At 33.8% G+C, this 26,257-nt stretch overlaps 4 protein-coding genes across 5 annotated transcripts; all 4 read right to left on the bottom strand.

Annotated features, from left to right (window-relative positions):
• Positions 1 to 2,940: 2,940 nt before the first annotated feature.
• Positions 2,941 to 9,511, bottom strand: LOC108479664 (dihydrolipoyllysine-residue acetyltransferase component 5 of pyruvate dehydrogenase complex, chloroplastic). Its single transcript, XM_017782384.2, has 6 exons — positions 8,455 to 9,511; positions 7,823 to 8,014; positions 7,655 to 7,742; positions 3,598 to 3,668; positions 3,404 to 3,487; positions 2,941 to 3,305 (listed from the first exon to the last, which is right to left on the bottom strand). Exons 1-6 carry the CDS (start codon positions 9,301 to 9,303, stop codon positions 3,201 to 3,203), a joined length of 1,389 nt encoding a protein of 462 aa, XP_017637873.1. The 5' UTR covers positions 9,304 to 9,511; the 3' UTR covers positions 2,941 to 3,200.
• A 1,563-nt stretch (positions 9,512 to 11,074) lies between these two features.
• Positions 11,075 to 13,100, bottom strand: LOC108476934 (30S ribosomal protein 2, chloroplastic). 2 transcript variants are annotated; one of them, XM_053028569.1, is made up of 5 exons: positions 12,700 to 13,100; positions 12,470 to 12,571; positions 12,074 to 12,373; positions 11,274 to 11,318; positions 11,075 to 11,165 (listed from the first exon to the last, which is right to left on the bottom strand). In XM_053028569.1, exons 1-4 carry the CDS (start codon positions 12,994 to 12,996, stop codon positions 11,280 to 11,282), a joined length of 738 nt encoding a protein of 245 aa, XP_052884529.1. In that variant the 5' UTR covers positions 12,997 to 13,100; the 3' UTR covers positions 11,075 to 11,165; positions 11,274 to 11,279. The 2 variants fall into 2 exon arrangements, with proteins under 2 accessions (XP_052884529.1, XP_017634796.1); XM_017779307.2 differs by having other exon boundaries at positions 11,075 to 11,318; positions 12,700 to 13,097.
• Positions 13,101 to 15,649: 2,549 nt separating this feature from the next.
• Positions 15,650 to 18,406, bottom strand: LOC108477033 (uncharacterized). Its single transcript, XM_053027442.1, has 4 exons — positions 18,050 to 18,406; positions 17,339 to 17,444; positions 16,009 to 16,157; positions 15,650 to 15,889 (listed from the first exon to the last, which is right to left on the bottom strand). The coding sequence occupies exons 1-4, from the start codon at positions 18,188 to 18,190 to the stop codon at positions 15,794 to 15,796; spliced, it is 492 nt and encodes a 163-aa protein (XP_052883402.1). The 5' UTR covers positions 18,191 to 18,406; the 3' UTR covers positions 15,650 to 15,793.
• A 352-nt stretch (positions 18,407 to 18,758) lies between these two features.
• On the bottom strand, positions 18,759 to 25,702 carry LOC108479972 (uncharacterized). Its single transcript, XM_017782851.2, has 9 exons — positions 25,257 to 25,702; positions 25,049 to 25,167; positions 23,617 to 23,824; positions 23,012 to 23,540; positions 22,680 to 22,931; positions 22,393 to 22,584; positions 22,233 to 22,307; positions 19,618 to 22,107; positions 18,759 to 19,353 (listed from the first exon to the last, which is right to left on the bottom strand). The coding sequence occupies exons 1-9, from the start codon at positions 25,442 to 25,444 to the stop codon at positions 19,003 to 19,005; spliced, it is 4,404 nt and encodes a 1,467-aa protein (XP_017638340.1). The 5' UTR covers positions 25,445 to 25,702; the 3' UTR covers positions 18,759 to 19,002.
• Between the last annotated feature and the right edge of the window lie 555 nt (positions 25,703 to 26,257).

The raw sequence follows: 26,257 nt of genomic DNA, 5'->3' as shown, positions 1-26,257 counted from the left end.
TCAAATTATATATATTTTTCTATATCGATATTTAAACTTTTTTTTTTTTGTCCAAATGTGAAAGGGGAAATATAAACATGCGGGGAATATAATCGTATGTCATAATAAATATTATTTCAACTAATGTTAATTATTTTAAAAGAACTAGAAATGCTAATTTGAAATGCCTAAACCAGTTCAAAAGCTGGGGGTCTAAGGAAAGCTTTTTTTTTTTTTTTGGGTAAAATGAAAATATTGTTGCAGAAATTCGTCTTTCTTCTTCAAAATGGTAAATATTGCCATAATTCAACTTAAATGGTTTCTACCAACACTTGTACATAAAGATTTTCAAATCGAGTGTTTGAATTTACCTGTAATTAAGTGGGTGATGAAGCAATAAATCACTCAAATTTAGGGATTTCAATTCCAATTTGAAATTAAGAGAAGAAAATGAATTCATCAAACCAGATTTTACAGCAACAAAAAAAATAGGGAAATACTAAAATTGATTTGGGAAAAGGAGAAGAAAATAGGTAAAATTAACTTAGAAAAAATTGAAACCTCAAGAAAATGGTCTCTTTTTGTATATGATATCATGAGAATTCAACATTAAATAAATGAGTCAGTATTTTATACATTGGTAATATTTTTTTATTTCATAAACATCCTTAAAAAATTGACATATATATATATATATATTTTTAATATTTTACTATATTTTTATAGGACATTTATCATGAGAGAAGCAAGGAGGTCAACCTCTTTCAAATATACAACACCGATTCAGGCAACGCAATAGAGTTTGGCTTTTATGCGGATCCGAATAAATCATCTTTTTCATGAAGGTAAATCCTTGCCCGCTAGGCAAGAGGATAGCACGTTACAAATTCTATTTCGGTAGGACATGTATTTTTATTATTATGAAATTCATAAATGAAGTAATTAATCTTGATGTGTTACCATTATTCTGTTTGTAGTGACGAATCTTGTATGTGTTTCATAAAGGGTTGTGGAAACACATAAAAACTCTTGAATGGAATTGGAAAAAAAAATGTAACTCTAATTTCTTTGGAAATGGTAAGATCTCTGGCATTAGAAAAAGGGGTTGATCTGTATCATCTTGGTTCTACACCGTGGAAATGCTCTTTAATGGAACTTTAGCTTTAGCCGGTCGTCACCAAGAAACCATCAGTTTCGCTTGATGGGCTGGGAATGCCCGGCTTATCAATTTATCCAGTAAATTATTAAGGCCTCATTTAGCCCATATGTTGGATTAATTTATTCTGAGCTGGAACAATAAACCTATTTGAAGTGGTTCATTTTGTCCCAGAAAAGCCCATGTATGAATAAGGATTAATTTTCATACTTTGTATCTGGAGTACTTCACTTAATTTCTTTTACTGTATTGAGTTTTAACTCTACTTGTGAAATTTAAAAACTCCATTGATAATTCTCTAAATATTTTCTCTAAATAATTAAGTAAACAGAAGGAAGCAATTTAAAGAGACTGGCAACAACAAATTGGAGGAGAGATGAGAGAGAGGAGCTAGGATGGCGGTGATAATAGTGGATGAGAAAAGAAGACATAGTGAGAAAAAGAAAATTTTAACAAAAAAAATATAAAAATAACTTACTAGAAATAAGTAATTTATTTTCATTTAATTAAATTATATCTTCTTTAATTTTAATTTTAACTTAAAAAATTGACTCAGCCCCATTTTAATTGGTTGAACCTGTCATAATTTTTTTTTTAATGTCTGTTTAAGTTTTGGACCAAAAGTTGTAACGGAGGCAAAGTTTAAATATCAATATGAATAAAAAAGGTTAGATACCAATATGAAAAAATATGTATAGTTTGAGGGTTAACTGTCAAAAAGTTTAAAATTAAAGTAGTTTTATATATTTTCATAATTTTTATACAATTAATCTTTAAACAATCCAATTATTGTATTAATATAATATAATTGTACTTATCATGCAATAAATTTTCGAATTGATCTTATATCTTTACCATATTAATAAAAATATTGTTTATATATTGAATGGTTGAAAGCTTTTTTTTCACATAAAATAAATAGTTAAAAACTTTAATTGCACCACATTTGATATGTATGGTCTATATGAATGAAAATATAACGTGACGGTTTAATTATTAAAATATTAATCGTACAAAAGTTAAAATTTACACAAAATAAAATAATTTAAGAGTGATGTGGATGTTTTCCGTACTAATTTTGAATTTTGTAATTGATTTTGAAGGGTAATTAAGGTATTGCCATCATTTTTTTTATTTTGGGAAAAATAATTATATTAGGTTGAAAATGATTGATTCTAATTTATATATATATATATATATATATATATATATCAAATAAGCTTCAATATAATGGTTGAAATTACTATTGTCTAAGTTATCTTTACTCCTTTTGTTTTATTATTATGTTAAATTAATTATATTTTATAACAAAATCAATAACATGTCTTCAGGGCAAACATCTATCTAGTTCAGTTAATAGTCAATGGCCAAAAAGTAGTAACCGATCAACATTTGAATTATTAATTATTAAAAATTTAATTAAGTTATGACTTTCTGGTTGTGTGTTCATTTTAAAAAAAAATAGTGGAGTTTTTGAATTACAATTGTACCAAAAATTATCAATAATATTTAAGAAAAAATTTCTCAAAATGTTATATGTTATTCAGAAAAATTCAGTAATAGGATTATGGATAAAATTAATAAAAATAAATATCACATGCAATTTTATCTAGTTCACCTTTGATCAAATATAAATAATTTATATAATAAATATTATATAATTTAACTAAATATTTAGCGGATCAAAAGCCCCATTTCCTTGATAAAAAATTAAATTATTTAAATGAAATTAATAAAATAAAATATAATCATTTAAAATAAATAAAATATTCTAAAATGAAAACACTATTATTATATAAAATAACTTTTAAACTTAAATAATTGAATTTGATTGCTTGTGTAAGTAATCATCCAATGAACCAAATAATGATCCAAATACGATCAGAAAACAAACGGAAACTTTATAATTAATAGTAAAAGGGTGAAGTAAAGAAAAAAAATGGAGTGGATAAAGTCAATGTAAGTATAGATATGTGTCTTGTTCTCAACTGGATAACGCCTAAAAATTTTCATCTCAAGTGATTTCAAAAACAGGGAGCATGCTACAAACACAAATTGTCCCACACTAGAAGGTAAGATCTTTAGGATCCTCCACAATCTTAGCCAGTGTTTGCAAGAATGCAGCTAGATCAGCACCGTAGATCACTCGGTGATCTGCCGTCACATTTACCTGAAATGTTCAACAGTATCTCATTTTAATCTATGATGGAACCGGACAAAGTTTAGTTTTTTTCTCCATTTCTGTTATAAACGCCATATTTTCATTACCTGCATTTGGTTCTTCATGCCAATGCGGCCATCCATGCTAGCCACCACGCTGGGCTGAGAAGCTCCAACCGCCATAATTGCTCCCTGCACACCCACATGATTAGATAAAATATCCACAGGTTCCCAGCAGATCTTACTGTAATCTAGAGACTCCGGCAAAAGGAGAAATATTAATAATTAAGAAACAAACTTACAGTTCCAGGTGGCAGAATGGCATCAAACCGGTCCACACCAAACATCCCAAGGTTAGACAGGGTGAAAGTACCTGCAAAAGGAGCAAACATCGGCAAAAATGAAATCAGATTAAGTAGAGGCCTCAGCTACGTTGAAAGCATATTAGAGCAAAAACTATAAATTAACCATGACTTTATGAGAAACGAGAATAATAGGGCAAAAACCAGAGGTAAACATACAGGCCAAACTCCTAGATGGTATTTAGTAGCATAGGGCTGGAAGGCTTATGGGTACATTAAAAAGAGGCGGGAAGGGGGGGGGGTGTTAATTACAAATTTTTAAGCAACCATAGACCATAAATTCCAGTTATTATATATCAACCACACATACCAACAATTATTGCATTAAATTTATCCACCACAATTCAAGATTGTACAAGATCCACCAAAATACTGTGTAAACCTCAGACTTATAATCAGTCACGACAAGCAGAACTAGAAGGATTTCCAATCATCCTAACATTAACATGCCTAGGATTTGTCCAGCCTTTGTATTTGGTGATGATGGATGATATCAAGCTTATTGTAGGAATAACTTAACTTCAACATATTTTAAAGGATTCAGTAGTAGTTTCTAGAATCAACTAAGCATAAATGGATAAAAGGGCAAAGAAAGTTAACAACACAAGGGTTTCTTCTTTTCTCATTAAGCATAGTCAATATTGAAACGGTTCTAGGGCAAGTTAACATGTGGCAACTAAGGAGAAGAAAAAGATAACAACAATAGGAGCTCTAGGGAGAGAGATTCTTGGCACACAACAAGCAGTAATTTTGACGTTAACTTTTATTAGTTAGGGGTGAGCACAACTTGATTCGAGTTGAAAAAATCGAAACAAAATTTGAATTTCGAGTTAATCGATTAAGTCATTTGAGTCAACTCGAATAAGTAATTCAAGTCTTGAGTTTGAGTTGAATTTTACAATTCGAATAACTCGAATAATTCAAATAAAAAATTGGTGTAAATACCCTTTGATTCATATCAATTTTGAAAATAAGCAAATTGGTCTCTCTCTCAATAAAAATTACAAAAATTTCAAATTAATTTTCAAAATTCAAAATATTTATAAAATTTCAAATTTTATATTTTTAAAAATTATAAAAATTTCTAAAAAATTCTAAAGTTTTTAATTATAAAATTATAATTATAAGTTAATTATTATCACACTAAAGTTTTTATTTATTTATTTTGTTTTGGAAAAGTAAAAAAATTCAAATCGAGTTAGGATGATAAAATAGTACTCGACAACTCGAAATTTTTTCATTCGATTCGATCGAACGCTCAACTCTATTTTCTAGAGTGATCAAGGACTTAATTATAAAGAAATTGTATGCTCAGTATCCTGCTGGTGAAATCTAGATCTATAATTCCTGGAAGTATATTTGATATTGTTCCAATTACTGGGAGTCTCAAGTTTAGGCAAAAACTTAAGCAAGAACATTGTTTCATTTACTTGCTAGTGGATTTGTTGCTAATTTACCTATCGTTTTCCCCCTCTACACTAAAATGTTTTCAATGCAAATTTGGTATTTTTGCTTGGTTCTGTTGCTTAGCTAATTGATTATCTTAACTGCATCCAGTGACTTGGAATTGAATCCGATCAACTGATATTAGAGCTCTTGGATAGGCAAAAGCCAATGGATAGTGCTAGAAGGTCCATAATGGAACTGGCTTTTAATGAATAAATTAATTTGAAAGACAATGACGGGGGATCTCATCTATTTTAGAGACTGGTATGATCCAGCACTGTTTTGCTATGTGCAGATAAGAAATGGGAGAAGCTGCTTAGGAAAATTATTGGCACCATTGACAGAAATTAGTCTGGTTATCATTTCCGAACAAGACTAGTGTAACTGAACTTCTCAAAATTTGGAGGCAATTTATGAGAGGAAAAGTGCATAGAACAAAGTCTTCATGTTAAGAAGGCTTGCTAATTTAAGTACAAGGAGTGACAACGTAGTTGAGAACTAGATGTGTTTCAGGATTTTGTGAATAAGCTTTCCATTAGGAATATAGTGTTTGATGATGAGTAGCACACAGTCTCTCTGGAATTCTCAAACAGATAGTTGGAAAACATAACGGCTTTCATAAAAAGTTAACTAGTGGTAAAAATTACTTTGAAATGATCAGGGAAAGTGTCATCGATGTAAAACTAAATAAATAAATAAAAGGCAAGAGAAGGGTGTCGATCATGGACAAGCCCTTGTCACTGAAGATAGGAGTTGAGGGGAGAACAATGGACCTAGAGATTCCAATAAGTCTTGATGAAGGTCTTTGTCCAGGAAAAAGGCCAGTGTTTTTACAACAAGAAACCTCGTTATTTGGAGAGAAATCATAGGATCTTGGAGCAAGAGTAGAGAGGTGAAAAGAGTTGGAAAAAGGTGGATGATGAAAAATATAGGATTGTGAAGCAAGAGGAAAAGGCTAAAAGAATTAGAAACAGGGGGATGCTGAGAGCACTGCTGTGGCTGCTACAATGTTAGGTGATGATTCGGTTACACCAATTTGTGCAAGTGGTAGTAGTGATTGCGAGGATCCGAATGTTGAGTAGATTGCTGCTTTGGCAGCCTTGCATGACTCTTTTGCCAAGAGAGAGCTCTTTGCTTCCTATAAAGAAGTTGACTTATATGAGGGGTCTAAGCTTCCTATAAAGAATACTTATAAGAGAGCTCTTCACTTCTTAGGAGTTGTGAAGATAGGAAATAAAAGAAAACCTTGCACTGCAGCAACTTCCTTGGCCAGTTGGTTGCTGACATGTCAAAATATTAACCAACAACGAGGAATGAAAAAACAGGGTGACATTCACAAGGAGCAAATTCAAGTGGAACTGGACTATATAGCTCATGAAAGAAACCCTAGAGTTGCAGTAACTTCACTGCAAAAACTGAAATTTTTACATGGACTATATATAATATAATGAAAACTAAAATAAAGAATTGAGATTTCCTATGGCTTGTCTCTTTCTACACCAACTTCATATATTTTCCTTCAAATTTTTCCTTCTTCCTCATTTCACTTCTCTATACCTGATTTCCATTTCTTATTATGCATCACTTTAAGATTGTGCAAATGATAAATATAGACCATATAGTTAGTATTTTCAGCCCAAGCAATGAGTAAGAAGGGAAAAATAATAAAAACTAATAAAGAAGAGCCAAGAGAAAAAATGAAACAGAAGAGCCAAACTTATGCTCTACCTTAACTAAATCAAGAAAAGTGAGATCCGACTGCCTATCATAACTAGAGCATTGACCTCATTGGACTATGCATACTCTTTGTTGAGTTGCGTAAGCACTTTTCAAATATGAATTGAATTTAAGTTCCAGATATACTTCAAAATAATTTTGCATGAAAAATTGTCTGCATGAAATTGCATGAGAAATTTCTACTCATTCACTGCTCAAGTCAAAATGTCCAACTGCGTATGACAAATATGCCTTATATTAGACAGTGACAAAAGAAAGAATTACTTTGATAGCTAGAACAGTCAATAATATTGCAACAAATAATCAAACTTGAATGTTTGGATTTGTAAATTAAAGAGCTAGTTGTTCCTAAAGAAGCTAAAAGATGGAAAAGTGACATATTGGTGGCCTATCGGCTAACTCTTTAGTCTGAACATTAACAAACAGTTTCATATTCTTAAGTTTAAACCTGATGTTTAAAGTTCAAAACATTCTCAGTAACATGCGTGGGAAATTGTAAGACCCTAGCAGTACATTAAACTGCCCTGGCATAAAGGTTAAAGAATGCCCATAAGTAGAACAAGTACTTTCTGAAACCTCATGATTTTTACAAGCATAATCATCCAAGTAAGACTTCAAAATTCCACTAACATTTTCCACTTATTCTGCTACTTCTTATCCAATATTTTCAACAACCAAGTACAAAAATATTCATCCCCTTGAAAATTTATAAGCATTTCAAATCAACATGAGAGATAGGCAAACAGCATGACACCAAAGAAGATTCCAGCATCTATATCATCAAGCTGAACAATGCTAACATGAAATAACATACCTGTATTATATTCATGAGGTTGCAGTTGCTTGGCCCGTGCCTTATCAACCAACTCTTTCCACTTTCTTGACAATGTATAAATGTCAACCTAAAATACAAAGAAATAAAGCCCTTAGAACATAGTTACAATCATATAATGTCAGAATCCAAAAGTAGAATAATGAAAACCTTATCAGCATCTTGTAGAACCGGTGTAATCAACCCTCCATCTATAGCTACAGCAACAGCAATATTGATGCTACTATTGTATGTAAAGCTGTTGCCATCCCTACAGCAGGAGTTCACCACTGGATGTTGAACCAATGCAAGTGCAGTTGCCTTTGCAAGCAATGCTGTCATTGTCACACCCTTGGACTTGATCTGAACAAAAAATTACAACTTATATCAACCAATATTCACAAACAAATGAAAAGAAACTCGATAAGTACAACATAACAGTACTATTCATCTACAATTTACGAAAGAGTTTAGAATATCAACATCTTTTCCAGCAAAATGTCCCAAAAATATTCTAAAGACCCTAAATCAGGAAAAGTTTCTTTTATTCAAGTAAGTTTTCTAGTGTAAGGATTTCTTTTTTTGGAAAGCTTATAATGCCTGAAAATATATTTAATTTAAGCTCTAGAAAAGTCATCTTCTTTCATATGGCATTGTCAAGATTTCACCATTTCGAACTAAATGCACTATCTTAAGTCCTATGCCTACCATCCATGACATCATCAATTTATAAAATGATTCGAAGTGCAAAAACAAAAGATTGTTATCATTTTAAAGCACCTTAACAAAACAACAAGCTTTACCTTTTTGTACAAGGCATCAAGTGCATTCGTGGTGATAGTGTACCCAACTCGGAACGTAGGCACTGACAAGCTCTCGACCATATTCCTACTCACAGCACCCTGCATTGTGGTAAAAGGAACCACTGTTCCCAATTCAATCCCAGGAGCCACAGGATCTGGCTTCGCCGGAGAAGCAGCCACCGGCACTGCTACCGCAGCTGCCTCGACGTCCTTAGCCACAATCCTCCCCAAGGGTCCACTCCCCACAACTGTTCCCAAATCCACCTTCAACTCCTTAGCCAATTTCTTGGCATACGGCGAGGCAACTATCCTCTTCCCTCCTTCCGAAGCCGGATGTACGGCGGACCCCAAAGTTACAGCCTCTGCGACCGGAACTGATGGAGCAGCAGCAGCAGCCGGAACATCCGGAGCCGCCTCTTCAATTTGCTTTGGCTTTTCTTCTACTACCTGAGGAGTGCTATTCGAAGAAGACTGCGATTTAGTTTTGGCTTCAGCGATCTCGTCTTCAGTCTCAGCCAAGAGGGCGATTGCAGAACCGACGGGAGCAACGCCGCCTTCCTCCACCATAATAGCGGCGAGGAATCCCTCGTGGAAACTCTCGACGTCCATATCAGCCTTGTCGGATTCCACAACAACAACGCTCTCCCCTTTAGACAACTTGTCCCCTTCCGACTTCATCCAAGACACGATCTTACCTTCCGTCATTGTAGAGCTGAGTGCGGGCATGAAAATCTCTCGTATCTTGGCCTTCACTTGAAGGGATTGAGACTTCCCTTTGGAACCAGAAATGGAGGGCCGGCGAAGGGAAGAAGTAGAAGGAAGGAAAGAAGTCTGTAGAACGTTAGCCATTGAAGGAAGGAAATGAGAAGAAAGGGGAGGAAAATTGAAAGGAAATATGTTGGCTGTTGATGTTACTATAGCTTAGCTGAAAGTTTAAAGCCTAAAAAGTTCCTCGAAAGCATCGAAACGAAACAACGAAAGAATGGGCGGAGGATTCAACCCAACCAAACTAAACCCAACTCAACCGCTGGATCTCAAACTTCACTCGCCTCGCCTCGCGTGTCTTTACCTTTTATTTTTTCTTCCCATTTACATTAATACAGTAATACTAGTTGGAAATTAGTTTGACCTTAAATTCTAATTTCTTTACATCCTTATTTATCATTGTTAATATTTTATCAAAATTATAAATTTTGATCATATCTACACTTAACATTAATCATCTCAACCCTAATGCTTGAATTAAATCGCATCCATTAGATTGTATTTAACAAATTAGACAAGTTCACATTTAAGTTAATTTTATTCTATTAATAAAATCATACAAAAATCAAACCTAATAATACTATAATTAACTTTCATCAAACCCGAAAAGCTGAATTATATACTAAAAATTACTTTTGAGTATCAAAATATATAACTTTTATCTAATACAAAACTTTTATCAAATTAACAAAAAAATAACATAGATACCACATTAAGAAAAAATGTCAAAATCATATATCAAATGATATATTAAACCAAATAAAAATATTCAAAATTAGAAATATTACAATTTTATATTTTTAGTATTATAATTAAAAATATAATTATTATATTGAATCCTAATCTAAATTTTTATTAGCATATGTAAATTCTCAAATGCAACCTGTGAATTTATATATTTAGGCCCGATTTGATAATTTATTGAGAAACATTAAATTTTTTTGCAGTTTAATTTTTAAATGTGTGATAACAAATATGGAAAACCATTTGATGTAATTTTTCAACGTAAAATATAAGTAAATAAGGAGTGGTTAATCACTTGATGAATTGAAGATTATCAATTTATACTTTAATTTTTTCTTTTACATCATATATTATCTCTTAAATTACAAATCAATTAACAAAATATAAATGTGTTTTTTTATTATTAGTTTGGATATAATTAAAAATATTTTTTAATTATGATATTTTTATATTTAACACTTTAACTTTTCTTAGTCATTTTTAAAATTCAAATTTAAATTAATAGAAAATGTAAAATAAAATTTTCAATTTTAACATTTACATTTATCAAACAATAAATTATGTTTACCAAACAATTTCTACAATTCATGCTCAATACTTATTAAATTCAATATTAAAATTTCAACACTTAATTTTTACAATTTGACATATATGCAGGAAAAAAGTTAATTGACAAAATAGGCCGATTTATTTTGAAATTTAAATAAATAGACCGTTTTTGGAAAGAAAGTGTAAAAACACATCCAGCTAGACGCTTCCAACTAAGTGTGCTTTCCCTGGCATGTCGTAGAAAGCCCGTCCAGTTAGACACGTTTTTACACACTCTTTTTAAAATTGTCCTATTTCCCTTAATCTTGAAAAAAAAAAAAACTTATTTGGCCAATTAAAAAACCCCAGCGTATTTAGTTTATTTAGCCTAATGATAAAATTTTTAGGAAATTACTTGATATTTGACCAATTATTAAATTAAAAAAGAAATAATAATATAATTAAATATGTATAAATAAATATAGTCCTTTTTTCTTCTGAGAAACATTTCAAAATCACTTTGCTAAAGCCTAAAAATGGGAGGAGGCATAGCAGAAGATAACGGATATAGGGAAAAATGAGATGATATAATATGCATCAGATTCAGCTTCCCAAATGAAAAAGTGTTTATCCTCTATCTCCTTTTCCAGTTCAACAAATTAAGCTTCAGCCTCCTATAATTACAACAACCTCATAAGTTGAGTGATTGTCCATTCAACAGAAACAAAACAACTACCTACTTTGCAATGAATGTGAAATGGATACAGGATGAGAAGGAGCACCCCGCTTTATGCCTTGTTTACACGAATTTCTTGCCCCTCCAACATCTGCAATCACCAACCCTTTTATATCAGTAATACTTACATTGCTCATTTCCCACAAAACCTATATTACTCGAATTCAGGTATGACCCTGTGAGTATCCTTAAAGTTCTGTCATGTATTTGGAGGTCATATCTCTATAACCATTTATGGGACATGAATACTTCAAGAAAAATGAAGAGTATGAGCAAACAGAGCTAGAAACACACAAGTAGAAATAGTGAGAAGTAAAGAGTCCAGAACATACAATGTATAAGTAGAACTAAATGAGCACACATGACTTCCAAGAATGAAACAACGGATGAATATTTTGACAGATTCAGACTATCAAATGAAACCAAAAAGTTTGATCATTAAAAAGGAAATCACAACCACACGAGTATTTAAACGGTTTTTCCGGATCATACTCTTAGACACATGTCTGGATATTGGACACGAATACTTTAAAGAAAAACGCAGTGTCAGAGCAACATAGAATTGCAACAACCAAGCTAATTGCAGTCACCAACAAATCAATACTTCCCCTCAACACATATACAGGAAACATGAAAGAATATGCTGCAAAAGCACTTCACAACAGGATCGGATATACAGATGTAAAAGGCCTCTCATTCCAAAGATCTAAACTTACTCGTAATAACAATAAGAAGAAAGAACAGGATTTCATAAACATTAAAAAGAAAAACTGTCACTGAAACCATTGCATACAACAAGGGTGTATATTGCAGAAGCAAAGGCAAAAAAAGTGGTGAACAACTTACAGCATTGTTAAAAGAAGAGATGGCAGCTTCAACTTCCTCATCTGAAGAGAATGATACAAACCCAAATCCCCCTGATTTGGAGGACCCCGGGACCCGTGAAACCTTGGCGCTCATTACCTTCCCTTTCTCAGAAAAAAACTTCTTTAGTGTCTCTGAAGTTACTGTCTTCGCAAGGTTTCCCACATAAACTTTGTGCGGGCTATCAACGAACTGGGAATCCTCCGCCTGAAGGAGAGACAAATCCACTTGTGGCAGAGGCTTTTCGGTGATGTTTACCTTGATTTCCCGTCCTCCAATTTGCTGCAATACATGAGAGAATAAGAAAAAAACACCATGAAAACCAGACACCTCAACATATGTGCTAAGTTTCCTCGTATATGAGGGGTTTGGGCTTACAGTGCCATTTAGTTTCTCGATTGCCGCATTAGCATCCTCCACGGTTTTCATGGTAACAAAAGCAAATCGGCGGCTCCTTCCAGAGTACTTATCATACATCACCTGCAATTTTACACCCATACGAAAAGCAGCATTTTCAGAAAGGCTTTAAAACCCTTTTTCTCTTAATGTTAAGTGATATTATAAATTATAAAAAAGGAAAAGAAATGAAAAAGGAAGGAAGGAAGCACCTCTGCTTTTTCAACAGCGCCATGTTCCTCGACAATCTTTGTCAGCTCGTCATTTTTCAAATTTCTGGGTATGTTGCCAACGTAAAGCCTCCTGGCGGCCTCGGAAGAAGGGGAGGCCACCGTTGCGGTTTGCTCTTCTGCTGCGACAAACAACCTTAATTTTCTGGGACGTGAACTCAAGGTGAGATTTTTAGGCAAATTGGGTTGGAGGAATTGGAGCAAGTGTTGGTTTGATTGGGGTTTGACGGAGAGTTTAGTGAGATATGGGGGTAATATTAGAGATGACATTGAAGCCATTTTTCTCTGCTTGGGATAAGAAAATTAGTATTGAGGGAAAAGGAAGAGTAAGAGCAGGGGGTTTTATCGCATTATCCACTTCGGGGCTTTGGCTGTCACTCACCTGCGGGTAGCTATATGCCCCGGCTTCAATTTGGGCTTAAGATCTGCAGTATTTTATTTAGAGTTCTTCGTGGCCGGATCGGGTTGCCCTAATAAAATTTTTGGGGGATTGCTAGGTTTGGGCTTGATTCGGTCTAAAACTTAATTTTTTTTGTTTAAGTTTGGTTCCAGAAAAAATGCTAAAATTTAAGCTTGATTTGGTTAGTATTAAATTTTTAAATTTTATTTTTATACAAAAATTTTTAAAATATAATACACTAAAAATATTAAAATAAATATTTTTAACAAATTAAAACATTAACAATAAAATAATAACAACATAATAATAAAATAATAACAAAATAATGACAAAAGTGAAACAACAATAAAACATGAAAAATAACAGGATTTGTTTTATCGAAAATTGAGTTAAACCCAGGTTTAAAAACCTTAACTAAGGTCGGGCCCATTTTTAAATAGACATTATTTTTTATCTAAGCCTATATTTTAGGCTTATATTTTCTCAAACTAATAATTTTAATTTTATTTAAACCTTTTATTATTGATGAAGAAACTAATAATAAATTAATTATCATTTTACTTTACTTGTGATTAACAAGGTTTGAATCTCCATCTCTTTTAAGTGTTAATCATTACTTCAAACGAATTTTCGTCTATTATGCAATCATATTATGATTTATTTATATGTTGGATTCACTTATAAATTTAAAAATCATATTTAGAATCAGTAATTAATTATATTTGGAAAACTAAAATAATAGACAGACTGAGAGTTGGAAAAAATCGATATTATTTAAGGCGCTTTTAATAAACTAAAAGAATTTGTGAATTTTTCAAAGTATTAAGTGTGGGAAAAATTAAATACGGAAATTAAATATTGAATTTATATTATAAATATATTTATTATGTTACTTATTGAATATCCAATTATTTATTTATTTATTTTTCATCTTTTTCTTTGAACAATTTATGAAATTTTAAACAAAGTCGAGTTTCAATTTTTTAATGAAGTCCTTAATCTCAAGATTCCTCATTGTGTTTGCTATGTACTTAATCGCTTGAAATAAATGTTATCACTGACCTATCATACTACTGCAGTGAAAGAAAAATTAAAATTACGAATGAAATGCTTTATGGAAAATTAGTTAGAAGCAAATGACTTTCATTAAGGAACACATAATTCTTAACCATAATTGTTCACCTCTTTCATATTACAATAATTTAAAGGAGTATGAAATAACTATTATATAGAACCAAATTTGAGTCTCTTAGTTCTCACTTTGGTTAGCCCGGCAAACTTAATCAACCTTTTTTTTCCTTTTTAAATTTTGAATTAGTATTGAAAAATCTCAGTTCAAACTTGAAAGTAGGCAGAGTTTAAGATTAAGCATGAGAATCAATCTATCTCTGTTTTTTTTGTTTTTTTTTTTTAATAAGTACATAAGCTTAATCAAGCCTAGCAGAATGTGTTCAAGTAACTCAAAGTTTTATCTCAGATAAAGCTCAAATTTTAAAAGTAAGGCTTGATTGAGCTTGAGCCGTGCTTCATGCTTTGAGTTTCTGAGTTAAAACTCAAGCTTTGGTCAATAACACCCCATTCCAACACCAAATCACACATCTAAGCCTCTATTTCCTCACCAAACCTACTTACCACCATTTCAATACCATAATTAAAACCTTCTTATAGATCCCCAATTTAGTGGAATCGGACACAACAGATAAAATAATATTAAAAACTTTTTATATATTCCTTCCTAGAGCTGTGCATGGGTGGAGCCGAGCCATGTCCAACTAAAAATTTAAGCCCGTTTGCTAGCCCAAGCCCGGCCTAGCCCAAAAAATGGACCTAAAATTTTACCTGAGCCCGACCCAGCTCGCTCATATTAATTTTTATATAATTTTAAAAATATATATATAAACTATCAAAAATACTAAAATATCAAAATAAATATTTCTCAACAAATTGAAAATAAATTTTAAAAAACATGTATACTTAAATAACACTAAAATAGATGCAATTTAACAAACAAATGCCTCTAAAATAATAACAAAATTAGCAAATGTCTTTAAAATAATAATAAAATTAACAATAAAATAAATTTTATATAATATCCAAATAATAACAACAAAATAGTAACAACATAATAGTAAAATAGTAGCATAATAAGGAGAAAATAATAAGAAAATAATATTTAAAAAAAAAACAGATTTTTTTTCATTTAGTGAATTTGGGTCAACTAGGCCGGGCCAAAAATGCCTTACCCAAGACCCTGCCTATTTTTTAAACAGACCTTATTTATTTGCCCAAGCCCATTTTTTGGGCCTATATTTTTGCTCAAACCCTTCCACATATTTGACGGACCTTCGGGCCAAGCAGGGTGGCCCAGCCCATGCACACCTCTATTCCGCCCTGAGCAATAGGCATACAAGGAACAAAGCTAAAGACCAAATGCCTGGTCATTTAATGATTTATACCACTAAAAGTTAACCAAGGATGAAATAGAAATGAAAAATTTATCTTGAACTAACTTAGACATCCTGAAAGGAGACCTTGATGCAAGTAAACAATTCTATATATGAAAAGAAGTATAGAACACCTTTAAAATAAGAAATAGAAAACAAGAAGAAACTTTCTAAATGAGATTGACATGTATTGCATTCGCTATTGTGCTAAAAGAGGTGGAACTTGGCAATTTCAATCCTGCTTGTTACGAGCAAGCCTTGCACGGTGCCTGAGCTCGGCCTTTTTCCATCTAACTATTAGGTAACACATGGAAAAGAGAGTATTTATCTGCAGAAAGTAGCAGATGCTGATGTTTAGAAAAAGAAAAAAAAAAAAAAAGAAGAAGAAAGAAATGAAACAAAGAAGTTTCAAGGAAGGGGGCACAGGAGAAGCTCCTGAACACTGACCAAGATGATGATTGCGATAATGAGAAGAGGACCAGACCAGAGTACTGACAAAAAAAGTCCACTTGGATCAAAATAGTTCTGCTTTGCAAATTTCTTCCAGTTGTCACCAAGGAATCCATTCAGTAACTCCGCAAAATAAACACCGAGCACTACAGGACATCATCAAGCAAATAAGATAGAATTGCAAAGAATGCTCAAAATAAAACGAGCTTCAATATTTTCATTGCAGAAATATTTGGTGATGCATGAAACGGTACTGACTAATTTGCCAGAAAGAAAACAAAAACTTATGTCTTATTATGCAGATCGGCATTAGGATCCTGCTCAATGTTTCGGAATGCTTGATAACATTGAAAGGCTTCAATATTGAGTTACAGCTATAATGACTTCAACTATTTTCCCTTCTGACCCCTTCAATGGCATGATAATCTTCTTCCCAAAGTTTCAGCTGTGTTTCTACTTCACAGAGTCCAAGCATGGCAGAAGTAAAGGTTTTACACTTATCCATCTATAGTCTTGACGAAGTTCCATTTCAACTTTTACCCCTACTTAACTGACTTACAGATGGCTGCACCACAGAAATTTTAAAATGAATTCTGAAATGGGAAGTCCTATCCTGGATTCCTTGCTTGAAGCAAAGAACCAGACATCCTAGGTAATAATTAAATCATTAATGTCTAGCAAAGATTGCTACTTTATGTTCCACTACATAGATGACTATCGAGGTTACAAGTCTAGGGGGCCAGGAACAAACATGGAAGGATGTATACGCACCCTAACATATGGAAGTGAATAGGGTTCTTTTGCTTGTCAAGTCATCTACTATTTGCTTCTCAGCTTTGGAGTTTAAGATTGCAAGAATCCAAATCAACTTTTGTAGCAAGACAAAAGTGTAAATGTTTTTTAAATAGCCTTGCATTACTTATTCAAGGGCAAGTTGGGCATGAGGAAACATTGTTTATTGAGAGAAGCTGGAAAGCTGGTCTTTGTAAATACTGTGAAGCTGCCAAGTCCTATTCAATATCTTGGAATTTGGAAACTCTATCTGGTCCAAGGTTAACTACCAAGCTAATGGGCAAACCATAATCACACTGCAAGGTCATTATAATATATATATATTTTTTTTGCTAAGCAAGGTCATTGATATATTAACATGCAATATTACATATGTCCTCAACCATTCAACCACAAGAGAGTTTATTTGAGAAGCTTCACATTAAAATAAATCAAGTAAAAAAGGATCAGTAACAAACTACTATAATCAAAAGGCGAGTTCTAAATACTCATATATTGAAGATGACTGCAGATAACTGAGAAACAACAAACTTACATGCCAGAAGGAACAAACACATCTGGAAGTTAGTGTTCTTCCTCGAGAAGATTGTTACTATCAATAAGAAAACATGGAATGCCAGTAAGCACATTAACCATGGCTCCTGCCAAATAGGGGGGAAAAGGTTAGGGAATTGTTACCAATAGATGGTGGATCAAGAACACAAGTAGAATCAATATAAAGACCACGCCTAAGACCTGACGCTAAACAACAAGTCATCTAAGATTTATGGCTTTAAGCATCCCATTTGAAGAGTTTCAACTTTCCATTACCGACAACCGTGCATAAAATGAAAGCTAAAAGTCTGTTAGAAATAGATCAACTTATACGTTAAAATATTACAAATGCCCAAAGTAACACAAATTAAACTCATAAGTCAGGCATGGCAAACGATCTAACTCAAGAAACCACCTTTACATCAGGCAGATCAGATAAAGAACTACAGTAAGGCATTATTACGAGTTTAAACCTGGATTTAGCATTGTTCCAATCACCAACTAAAATGATAATTCGTGCATCTCAAATCTGACACGGGCATTCATATTAGAATTCACTTTGGTTACTGAGAAAAAGTTGAAGATAAAACAATCGACCACGCGAAATATCAAACAGTCAAATCCTCTAAATCTCTCTTTCCCCGTCCCCTGGATCTAAACTTTACCCAAAATGCAGGGAAACCAATGAGAAAATAATAGACAGAAAGCGGACCTTCCAGTCGATTGCATGGAAGAAGCCCATAAAGTTATCATAGGCGGGTCGGAGGCCCGAACGAAGCTCCGAGGATAGCTTCTGAACTAGATCCGCCATTAATTCCATGTGCTCCTCCACAGCTGATCTCAGCTCTTCCATTGTTCTTCTGTTATTTTAACCAGATTCAGATCGAGCAAAAGAAAAAGATCAAACAGTCAGGAAATGACGATGAGATTGGCAGAGGGTTCGCGTTTATATCATCGTCATTTGAATTATCTGGACTTTCAGTCGAAGAAGAATAGAAGGGTTGCGGTTGTTCTGGGGTTTAAATGTCGATTGACAAAAATGTCCTTGATAATTTGGTTCAAGTTTACCACAGCTTTGATAAATAGTTGAAAAAAAAATCAATTAAAAAATTAAAATTTTTAATGATTTAGTCTTTTACGATAATCCAAAAGGATAGAATTTTTATTTAAAAAAAAATGATGAATATTTATCACTTGATGGTGAAATTTTGTGCAACATGATTATCATGATAAATAGACGAGCTGAAAAAAAATTATTTTTTTATTTTACCTCATATTTAAATTCTATTTTAAATTAATTATATTATTTAGTACTGAGTTTTAACTTCGTTACCTAATTTTTTTTATCCCAATTGCAACGGAAAAAGGTTGCCGGGAGAACAATTGAGCTCAAGCAAAGAACCAGCAAAGGAACAGAAAAATAGTTGAACCAAACCAGTGAATACAGAAAAAAAAAAAAACAAAAATACACGAGAATATACATATAGAGCAGTCATGAATATGCATCATCATCCTTGTTCACAACCATAACAAAACAGCAAGGTGCAGAAGCAGTAAACCAAGTAGAACATTTTGCATCTCCTCTTCGATTGTAATCCAAGAACATCGATCTTATAAGCCATCTGGCCACAATAACTGTCTGAAACTATAATATGCAACAAAAATTTAAGATGAAACATCAACAGGGTTCATGTTTTTGTTCTTGATTAGAGATAATGATGACCACACGCTGTACATTGCATGTAATTGGCGAATGTCAGTTGACTTCAAAGACATTTTGTAAAGCTCCCTGAGCTTTCCAGCATCTCCGGACCTGTTAGATGTTGTAGCTGACACGGTATCTGTTGAAGATTTATTTGAATTTACAGAGAGATTCACAGCCAGCATTTTCTTCAAAAGCGTCTGTAACTGACTCCAATACTTCTTGTGCAATTCTGGGTATTCTGTACTAAATATATCCGCCAATGCTTCCGATACATAGCGTGCTTCAAGTAGGCGGGACAATGCATCCAGAATCTGGAGAAAAATGCAATTTATCAGAGCATCTTTAGTGTGGTAAATGGATCACGTAAATATATAGTAAACAGCGCTTTTTCCTGCTTTATTTTAGTGTACAAAATATAATGGACAAATATAAGCTGAGTTAGCACAAGCGTACTAGAAATATTCAACTGACATTCGCCAAAAACATACCATATAAAAGTTACTGAAAACACCTTAAGCAAAACAATACAAATATTCAACTGACAGTATAGTAAATGATAACTGCATATAACATACCACGTTTAGATGCAATGATCTGGAGAGGCTTAATGAAAGAGCTGATCTCTCAATAAGAATAGTCAAGTACATGGTAGGATGTGTCTGAGGACCATAAAAGTCTATTGCCTTTTGCCAGTTCCTCTCAGCCAATGAAGCATATTGCTTCACCCTCTGGTGAATGCCACTCTCACCCTTAAGCAAGCCACTTTTCTTATGATCCGGTGCCAAAAATTTCAAGCAGCAATCTCTTTGGTAACAAGCAAGCTGAAAATAAGCGTAAGCAGCCTCCTGCTTGCGTAATCCACCCAGTAATTCATACATTGACAATGCCTCTCTAATGGCCTCATTGGCAGTTATTTCATACTTTCTGAGATCTTTCCTGGCTCTTCCAAGACGTGGCGTAGATAACTCTTCAAGAGCTCCATTTTCATAAACCTCAGCAGTTATATCTTCTCTCGCTAAAAGCATGCCAAGCCTCAGATATGTATGAGCAAACTGAGTATAAACTTCATTCTTCAAGTTTGACTCAGAGTCAGAGAATGCCTCTTCCGCTATAGCATTCATTTCAGACTTTGCTGCCCCGTAATATCTGAGTGCTTCACTGTACTCCAGTTTTGCAGTTTCCAAAGCCTGTTTGTATGCAATATGGAAAACCTCATGCATTTTCAGACCTTCCATCTTTGCCACCATCTCTTCAGCTAATGCACGTCTGCCATGACCCAAATTACAGTATATATATACAACATTGGTGTAGTCTGAAGCTTCTTTGAATGCATCTATTGCATCTGCAAATGCAAGTTCAGCTTTGTTTAACTCTTTCAGCGCAAGCCTGTTTCGACCTAGTTCATTACAAACCCATCCTTTCTTTTTAAATAAAGACTGCAGATCTGCTAAACCAGAAGGTAGTTCACCCAAAGCCTTTATTGCTTCTTCATAACAGCTCAAGGCAGAGGAGAGATTGTGTTCTGCATCTACTACTACAGTATTCCTATTCCTAAGGTACTTGAATATGCCACCATCTTTCAATTTGTGAGCTTCCTTTGAAGCAATTTCGTTTTCAATGGTCACTTCAGGCTTTTTGTCATTAATTCCAAACGAAGCCTCCACCTTTTCAGAATTAGTAGTTTCCACTGCATTTACTCCAGGCTCATCTGTACAAGAATTAGAAGCTCTTACTTTGTTGTGCTGGAATAGTCCACTATCAGGAACTTGTCTATTCTTTACTTTTTGACGACCATTATTATCTTCATTGTCCCTTGAGAGTGAGTTAGGAACATTCTTACCACGCGATCTCTTGCCATGTTTTCTGCTGTAACTTACTGCATGTGTATCTCCACCACTGCTGCTTGCACTATTACCACTGCTGGCCCTATCACTTTGGCAGCTACAATTCACCAAGGAACACGAACTACATTTCTGATTATACTGGCCCAGCTTTTTTGTAAGCCTTTGCAGTTCCTTCACAACTTCAGATGACATTTTCAACTCTCTGATAGAAGGTTTATTCTGTGATTGTGCAGAGATCTCTTTACCCTTAATTACATGGAATTCAACATACACATCTCCAACTAGTGTCCATGCATTTGCCCAGAACAGATATGTCGATGAGAAATGCTCAAGAACATAACAGTTATCAGCAGACTTGGATTTAACTTCTTTTATGTCGCTGATAAATGAACTTTTCTTTTCATCTCCGTCACTGAACTTTGTACTGGCTGATGAGCATTTAACTATTGAGGAAATAAATCTAGTATCTTCAAGTTGCCGAGGCATAGATCCATAAACAGAGCAAGCTAATTCCACTATCTTCAGAGCATGATGCAATTGACCATCCTCCTTGTAGGCTTGTCCAAGTGCCAAATATGATTCCCCAAGGAGAAGAACAAGTTTCCACAACTTGTGGTCCAGTTTGGATGTTGGAAGCCATTCTCGAATATCACAAACTTCAATGCAATCAGCATCACCACAAGCACAAACAGAAAAATTCATAGATGAAGGTAGCTGACCGTCAATACCAATATCCCGGTTGTCCAACTCTGGTTGAGAGGTTTGTAGCTGGCGCATCCATCTGAGAGATTTTATAGCTTGAGACACATGATGCACTGCTGCTAGCTTAGAGGAGATTGGATCAGTAATAGGTCGAACAACATCATCAGATGTAGAAGCCATGTCGAGTACCATGTAGTTTTCATCACCATGAACACTTGGCAAGGTAATTTCTTCACTTCCAAATTCTGTATTAGATGCTATCAATTTGTTAGGGGCAGATATACTTGCCTCCAAAGTCATCATGGCAGAAACATCAGATGCTAAATCTTGAAAATCTGTTTCATCCTCTTTTAGTTTGTTATTGGCAATGAGAGAGAAGTCATGGTCCACAGATTCCTCACCAGCATCAGGAGCCGTAACTTCACACTCAATTGGAAGATATTCAGATGTTAGATCTAATTCTTCATCATAATTCAGAATAAGCCTGGCAAATTGTTCATGGGCAAATGCACGTACAACCTATTTAGGAAAATTTCAATAATAAGTATCAATTGCTGTTTCCAATCATAAATGACAAATAAAATAAAAACAAACTTAATTAACTGCTGCCAGACGAAAATACAAATTTTAGAAAGCACAGATACCAGATGATCTGGCTCATCCAGGAACTCCAAGCATTTTTTGAAAAAATTTGCACACTTGGCCCTGTTATTAGTTGCCTGCGCCAAAAACATCTATATAGTTAGCAGATCATTACACAAAGTGGAGTAATCAACTGACAAAAGAGTTATATGTTCAACAAACCATTGACAGTGAAAGCCTGTGAGCAATGCGGTACAGGAGCGTTCCGAGTGAAAATAAAGAATCACTTCTCCCTCTATGTACTAGAGAAGGCAGAGAGCTAGAGCTATCATCACAATCACCAGAAGAACAGTTCTTGGAAACGACAGAAAGATCGAAAAGTTGAATTACATCTTCACCAGCACTTTTATATAGCTGTAAAAAAGAAATGATAAACACCACTCACTCAGAAAATTATTAAACTGACGTGCAAGAAATGTTCTTTTCATAGAATGAAAATATAACAATACCCAATAAGCACCAGGATCTTGCTTGCAGTTCTCTTGAAGAAACCTCAAAACAGAAAGTCCATTTTGCTGAACAACATGGGGATGAAAAGCAGGAGTACCATCTTCAGCAATGCCTTTTAACAAAAATATATCATCTGTCTTTAGAAGCTCGTACCCCCGGACAACACCATTTTGGTGATAACAAATGGCCAACTCAGGGACACTAGCCATGACATTGTCAAGCCAAGCTTCAAGCCAGGTTAATGGTGTGACCTGTCAATGGTTGCCAAAAACAAATTAAAAAGTAGCACCAAAAATACCAATAAAATTAAATTCCCATTACTAGAAACAACCTGTCGTGCAACATCCCACAAGTGCAAGCTCACAGCAGCATACTTTTCATTACTGAACAAAAGCAAGTCACTGCCAAGAAGCATTCGGAAATTGTGAAATTGCCAATATAACACTCTCAAGAACCCATTATTCCCAACTCTTCTATGTTTTTCAGACTCTTGTACAGAGCATCTAGGCTTTTCACCAACATGTGCAGCCTTCTTGATAGGATCACGGCTCTTGTTTCTGTGACCCTTCTTACTTCCCCAAAAGAACCCATCCTGTTTAACCTGTGAGTACTCTGAACGGTGCTTGATTCCATCTTTTCGAGAAATATTATCATTCTCTTCCACAAAGTTTGGCGTCTCCCCCCCAGGAAGAGCAGAAGAATCTGATTGCCTCTCCAATGGTGCTTGATGAGATGGTGGACAATCACAGGCTTCCATTCTAACTGAATGCATAGCAAAATTCAGAAACAAAGATTGATCTTGACATTTTGCTTGATTGCCATGTCTTCTAACCAATTTCTCTCCTTCTTCAACATCAGGCCTGCAAAATGCCAAAACATAATTGTATCATACTTATAACAGAACAGAAAATAGAACAACAATAGAACAATACAAACCCTGTATTCAGAATTAGAGTCTGTCCAACACGATGTACAGCAATCGATAATCGAGCCTTAGAATATGGTATTTTGAATATTTGCTTTAGAATATCAGTTGGAGCGATCACATCAATCTCATCCCCATACTCCACCAAACCAGACACAGCTAGTGCCTCGCATTTCCTACTAAGATTAGATGCAATAGCACCATCCTCCCATATTATATCTGTCCCAGAATAACATAAAACCAGATCAAAAGTTGCAAACATTTCAAACTCAAGAGAAAAGAAATGCAGAAGATGGACCCAAAGAGGATTTGAAATTGTCAAAAGGAATCAGGATATTTCAAGTTCAATAAATAATCAAGGTAGGAAAGAGAGCCACAAGGACATTTCAAATTAGAAAGAAAAAAGCGAAAAAAATTTTAACATGCTCATTATCTCTCTCTCACTGACTCTCATGCACACACATCATTTAAGTATTTATGTGGTCAAGGCTAAGCTGAAATCACAGGATCTATGAAACAGCCAGAAAAGCCAAACAGGGGCTATATACTTAATATAGGTTTCAACCATCAAATAGTCATGACTGATAGCACAGCTGATGTGACTTAAATAATCAGATACCCTATCATTAAACAAGTATATAACGTGCTTGCTCTTTTGGCATCTGATTACGAAAATTGCCACAAAAGGCCCAGCAAATTTTAGAAAAAAAGAAAGTATTAACAAGAATGCTAGAACACAGGACAGATGATTCTTGCTTTCAACAATAGAGATAAATAGGAGAAGACAATAGTGATGAAAATAAAATGTGCACAAAGCCAACATGAGGAAAATAGAAAGACTTCACCTATTAGTCTCCCAAATACAAACTAGCCTTCTCAATAAGTAACTGAAATGATTCAGTCAATAACAAAGATTGGATGGAAAGAAAAGAAAATTATAGAGGGTAAGAAACCATGGGCCTTCACTAAATGAAGGATTTAGATTGCCCTTGTTGTTGAAAAGGTCATTCAATCATAAAATAGAGTTTTATATGTATAGATTCATTCTCAATGAAGGAATTTATAGGCCCATAGAAAAACAGACTCTGAACAAACTATCTTTTTTTCGAGTCAAATTTCAAGGAACTATAATAGCACAGAAAGTTAAACAAGAATTCTCAGACATATCCAACAGTAAGCAGCTCCTTCCACTAAAATGTTAACACTCCATTTCAAGCAAACGTCTGCTTGCAACTTTTGCACCTTGCATTCCTGGTGATATAATCTATCCTTCTACCTTGAACAAAGCCTCAGGACTCTGACTACGCTAACTAAACGGTTTTCCTTGCTAAAATCTGCAATGGTTTCCTTTTCTTTTTCCACTTGCAATTATTTACTTCTATAAAACTATAAAATTATAGCTAAAATTTATTTTTTTCTAAAAATAAGAAAAAATAAAGGTACCTCCAGTAGCCTTCTGTACAGCCCCAACGGGAAGCACTTTTTCGGGGAAATTAGTAACGAGCGGCGGCATGTTTAAGTCGGTCTCCATCGGGAGCATCCGATACCTCGGCGCACTTAATCTGAAACAATAAAAGAAACCTCAAACGCAAATTTTTATATAAGAAAAAAGGAAAAACATGAGAGAGAAATTGAAAACAAGTAAATTTACGTTGGGCGGGAAGATGGGACGAGAGCGGAGTTGAAACCATGGAAGGAATTATCGGTGGGAACAGGGATCGAACCACAGAGAAAACCGACGGGCTTCGGTTTTACGATTTCCATTTTGCCTACACATTGTAGCTCTCCAGAACTTTCTATCGACGACGACGGTGCTGCTCCTCCTCCTGATTTTTCCATCGCAACTACACTTTGTTCAATTTTCTCAAGAATTTTCCAATTTCTGGGATTTTTTTCTCTATTTAATCTTCTTGCTTGCTCTGTTTAGTGGCTTTTTCTTTTTTCTTTTTAACCCGGTTCTGCCAGAACTGTCTGGAATGCTGCTTCAATTACACTATCAAATCGTATTCGTCGAGAGAGAAGGTAGTGTTTGGGTACAGGTTTTTCTTTATCTTTGTTAAGAACAAAGAGAATCTAAATCCGGAATAACGAAATATTTATATCTACCAATAATATCATGCGATTTATATCACATTTATCGCTGATGTGTCTCAACGTGTAATTAAACGCAACACCAATAAATTAATATAAAATTTTTAACACATATTAATATTATTTATTAAATATGTTTTAATATAAAATAATTTTATTCACTGAATCTAGTATTAATTATTATAAAATTATCAATAATACTTAAAAATTCTAAACAACTAATAAAACTTAAAAGCAAATTATTATATATAATAGGCTAGTCTAAATCATTGTATATATTAGGATAGTTTAAAAATAAAATATTTGACAATACGATTACTAATAAAATTAACAATAAAAATAAATATTTTATCTAATTATTCTATTATTCTATATTTTTAAGTTATTCTCTAACATGAAACATATACTCATTTCCTTATGGATAACATTGCCAAATTATTTTAATGAAATTAATAAAATAACATATAATTATATTGTAAAAATAATATGTATCCTAAAATAAAATTATTATTCTTATATAAAATATCTTAAATAATGTACTTACATGTTTGAAACGATACA

This window comes from Gossypium arboreum, chromosome 5, assembly GCF_025698485.1.
Source record: "Gossypium arboreum isolate Shixiya-1 chromosome 5, ASM2569848v2, whole genome shotgun sequence".
Lineage (NCBI taxonomy): Eukaryota > Viridiplantae > Streptophyta > Magnoliopsida > Malvales > Malvaceae > Gossypium > Gossypium arboreum.
The sequence above is the reverse complement of the archived record's forward strand: the minus strand, read 5'-3'. Positions and strand labels throughout refer to the sequence as shown.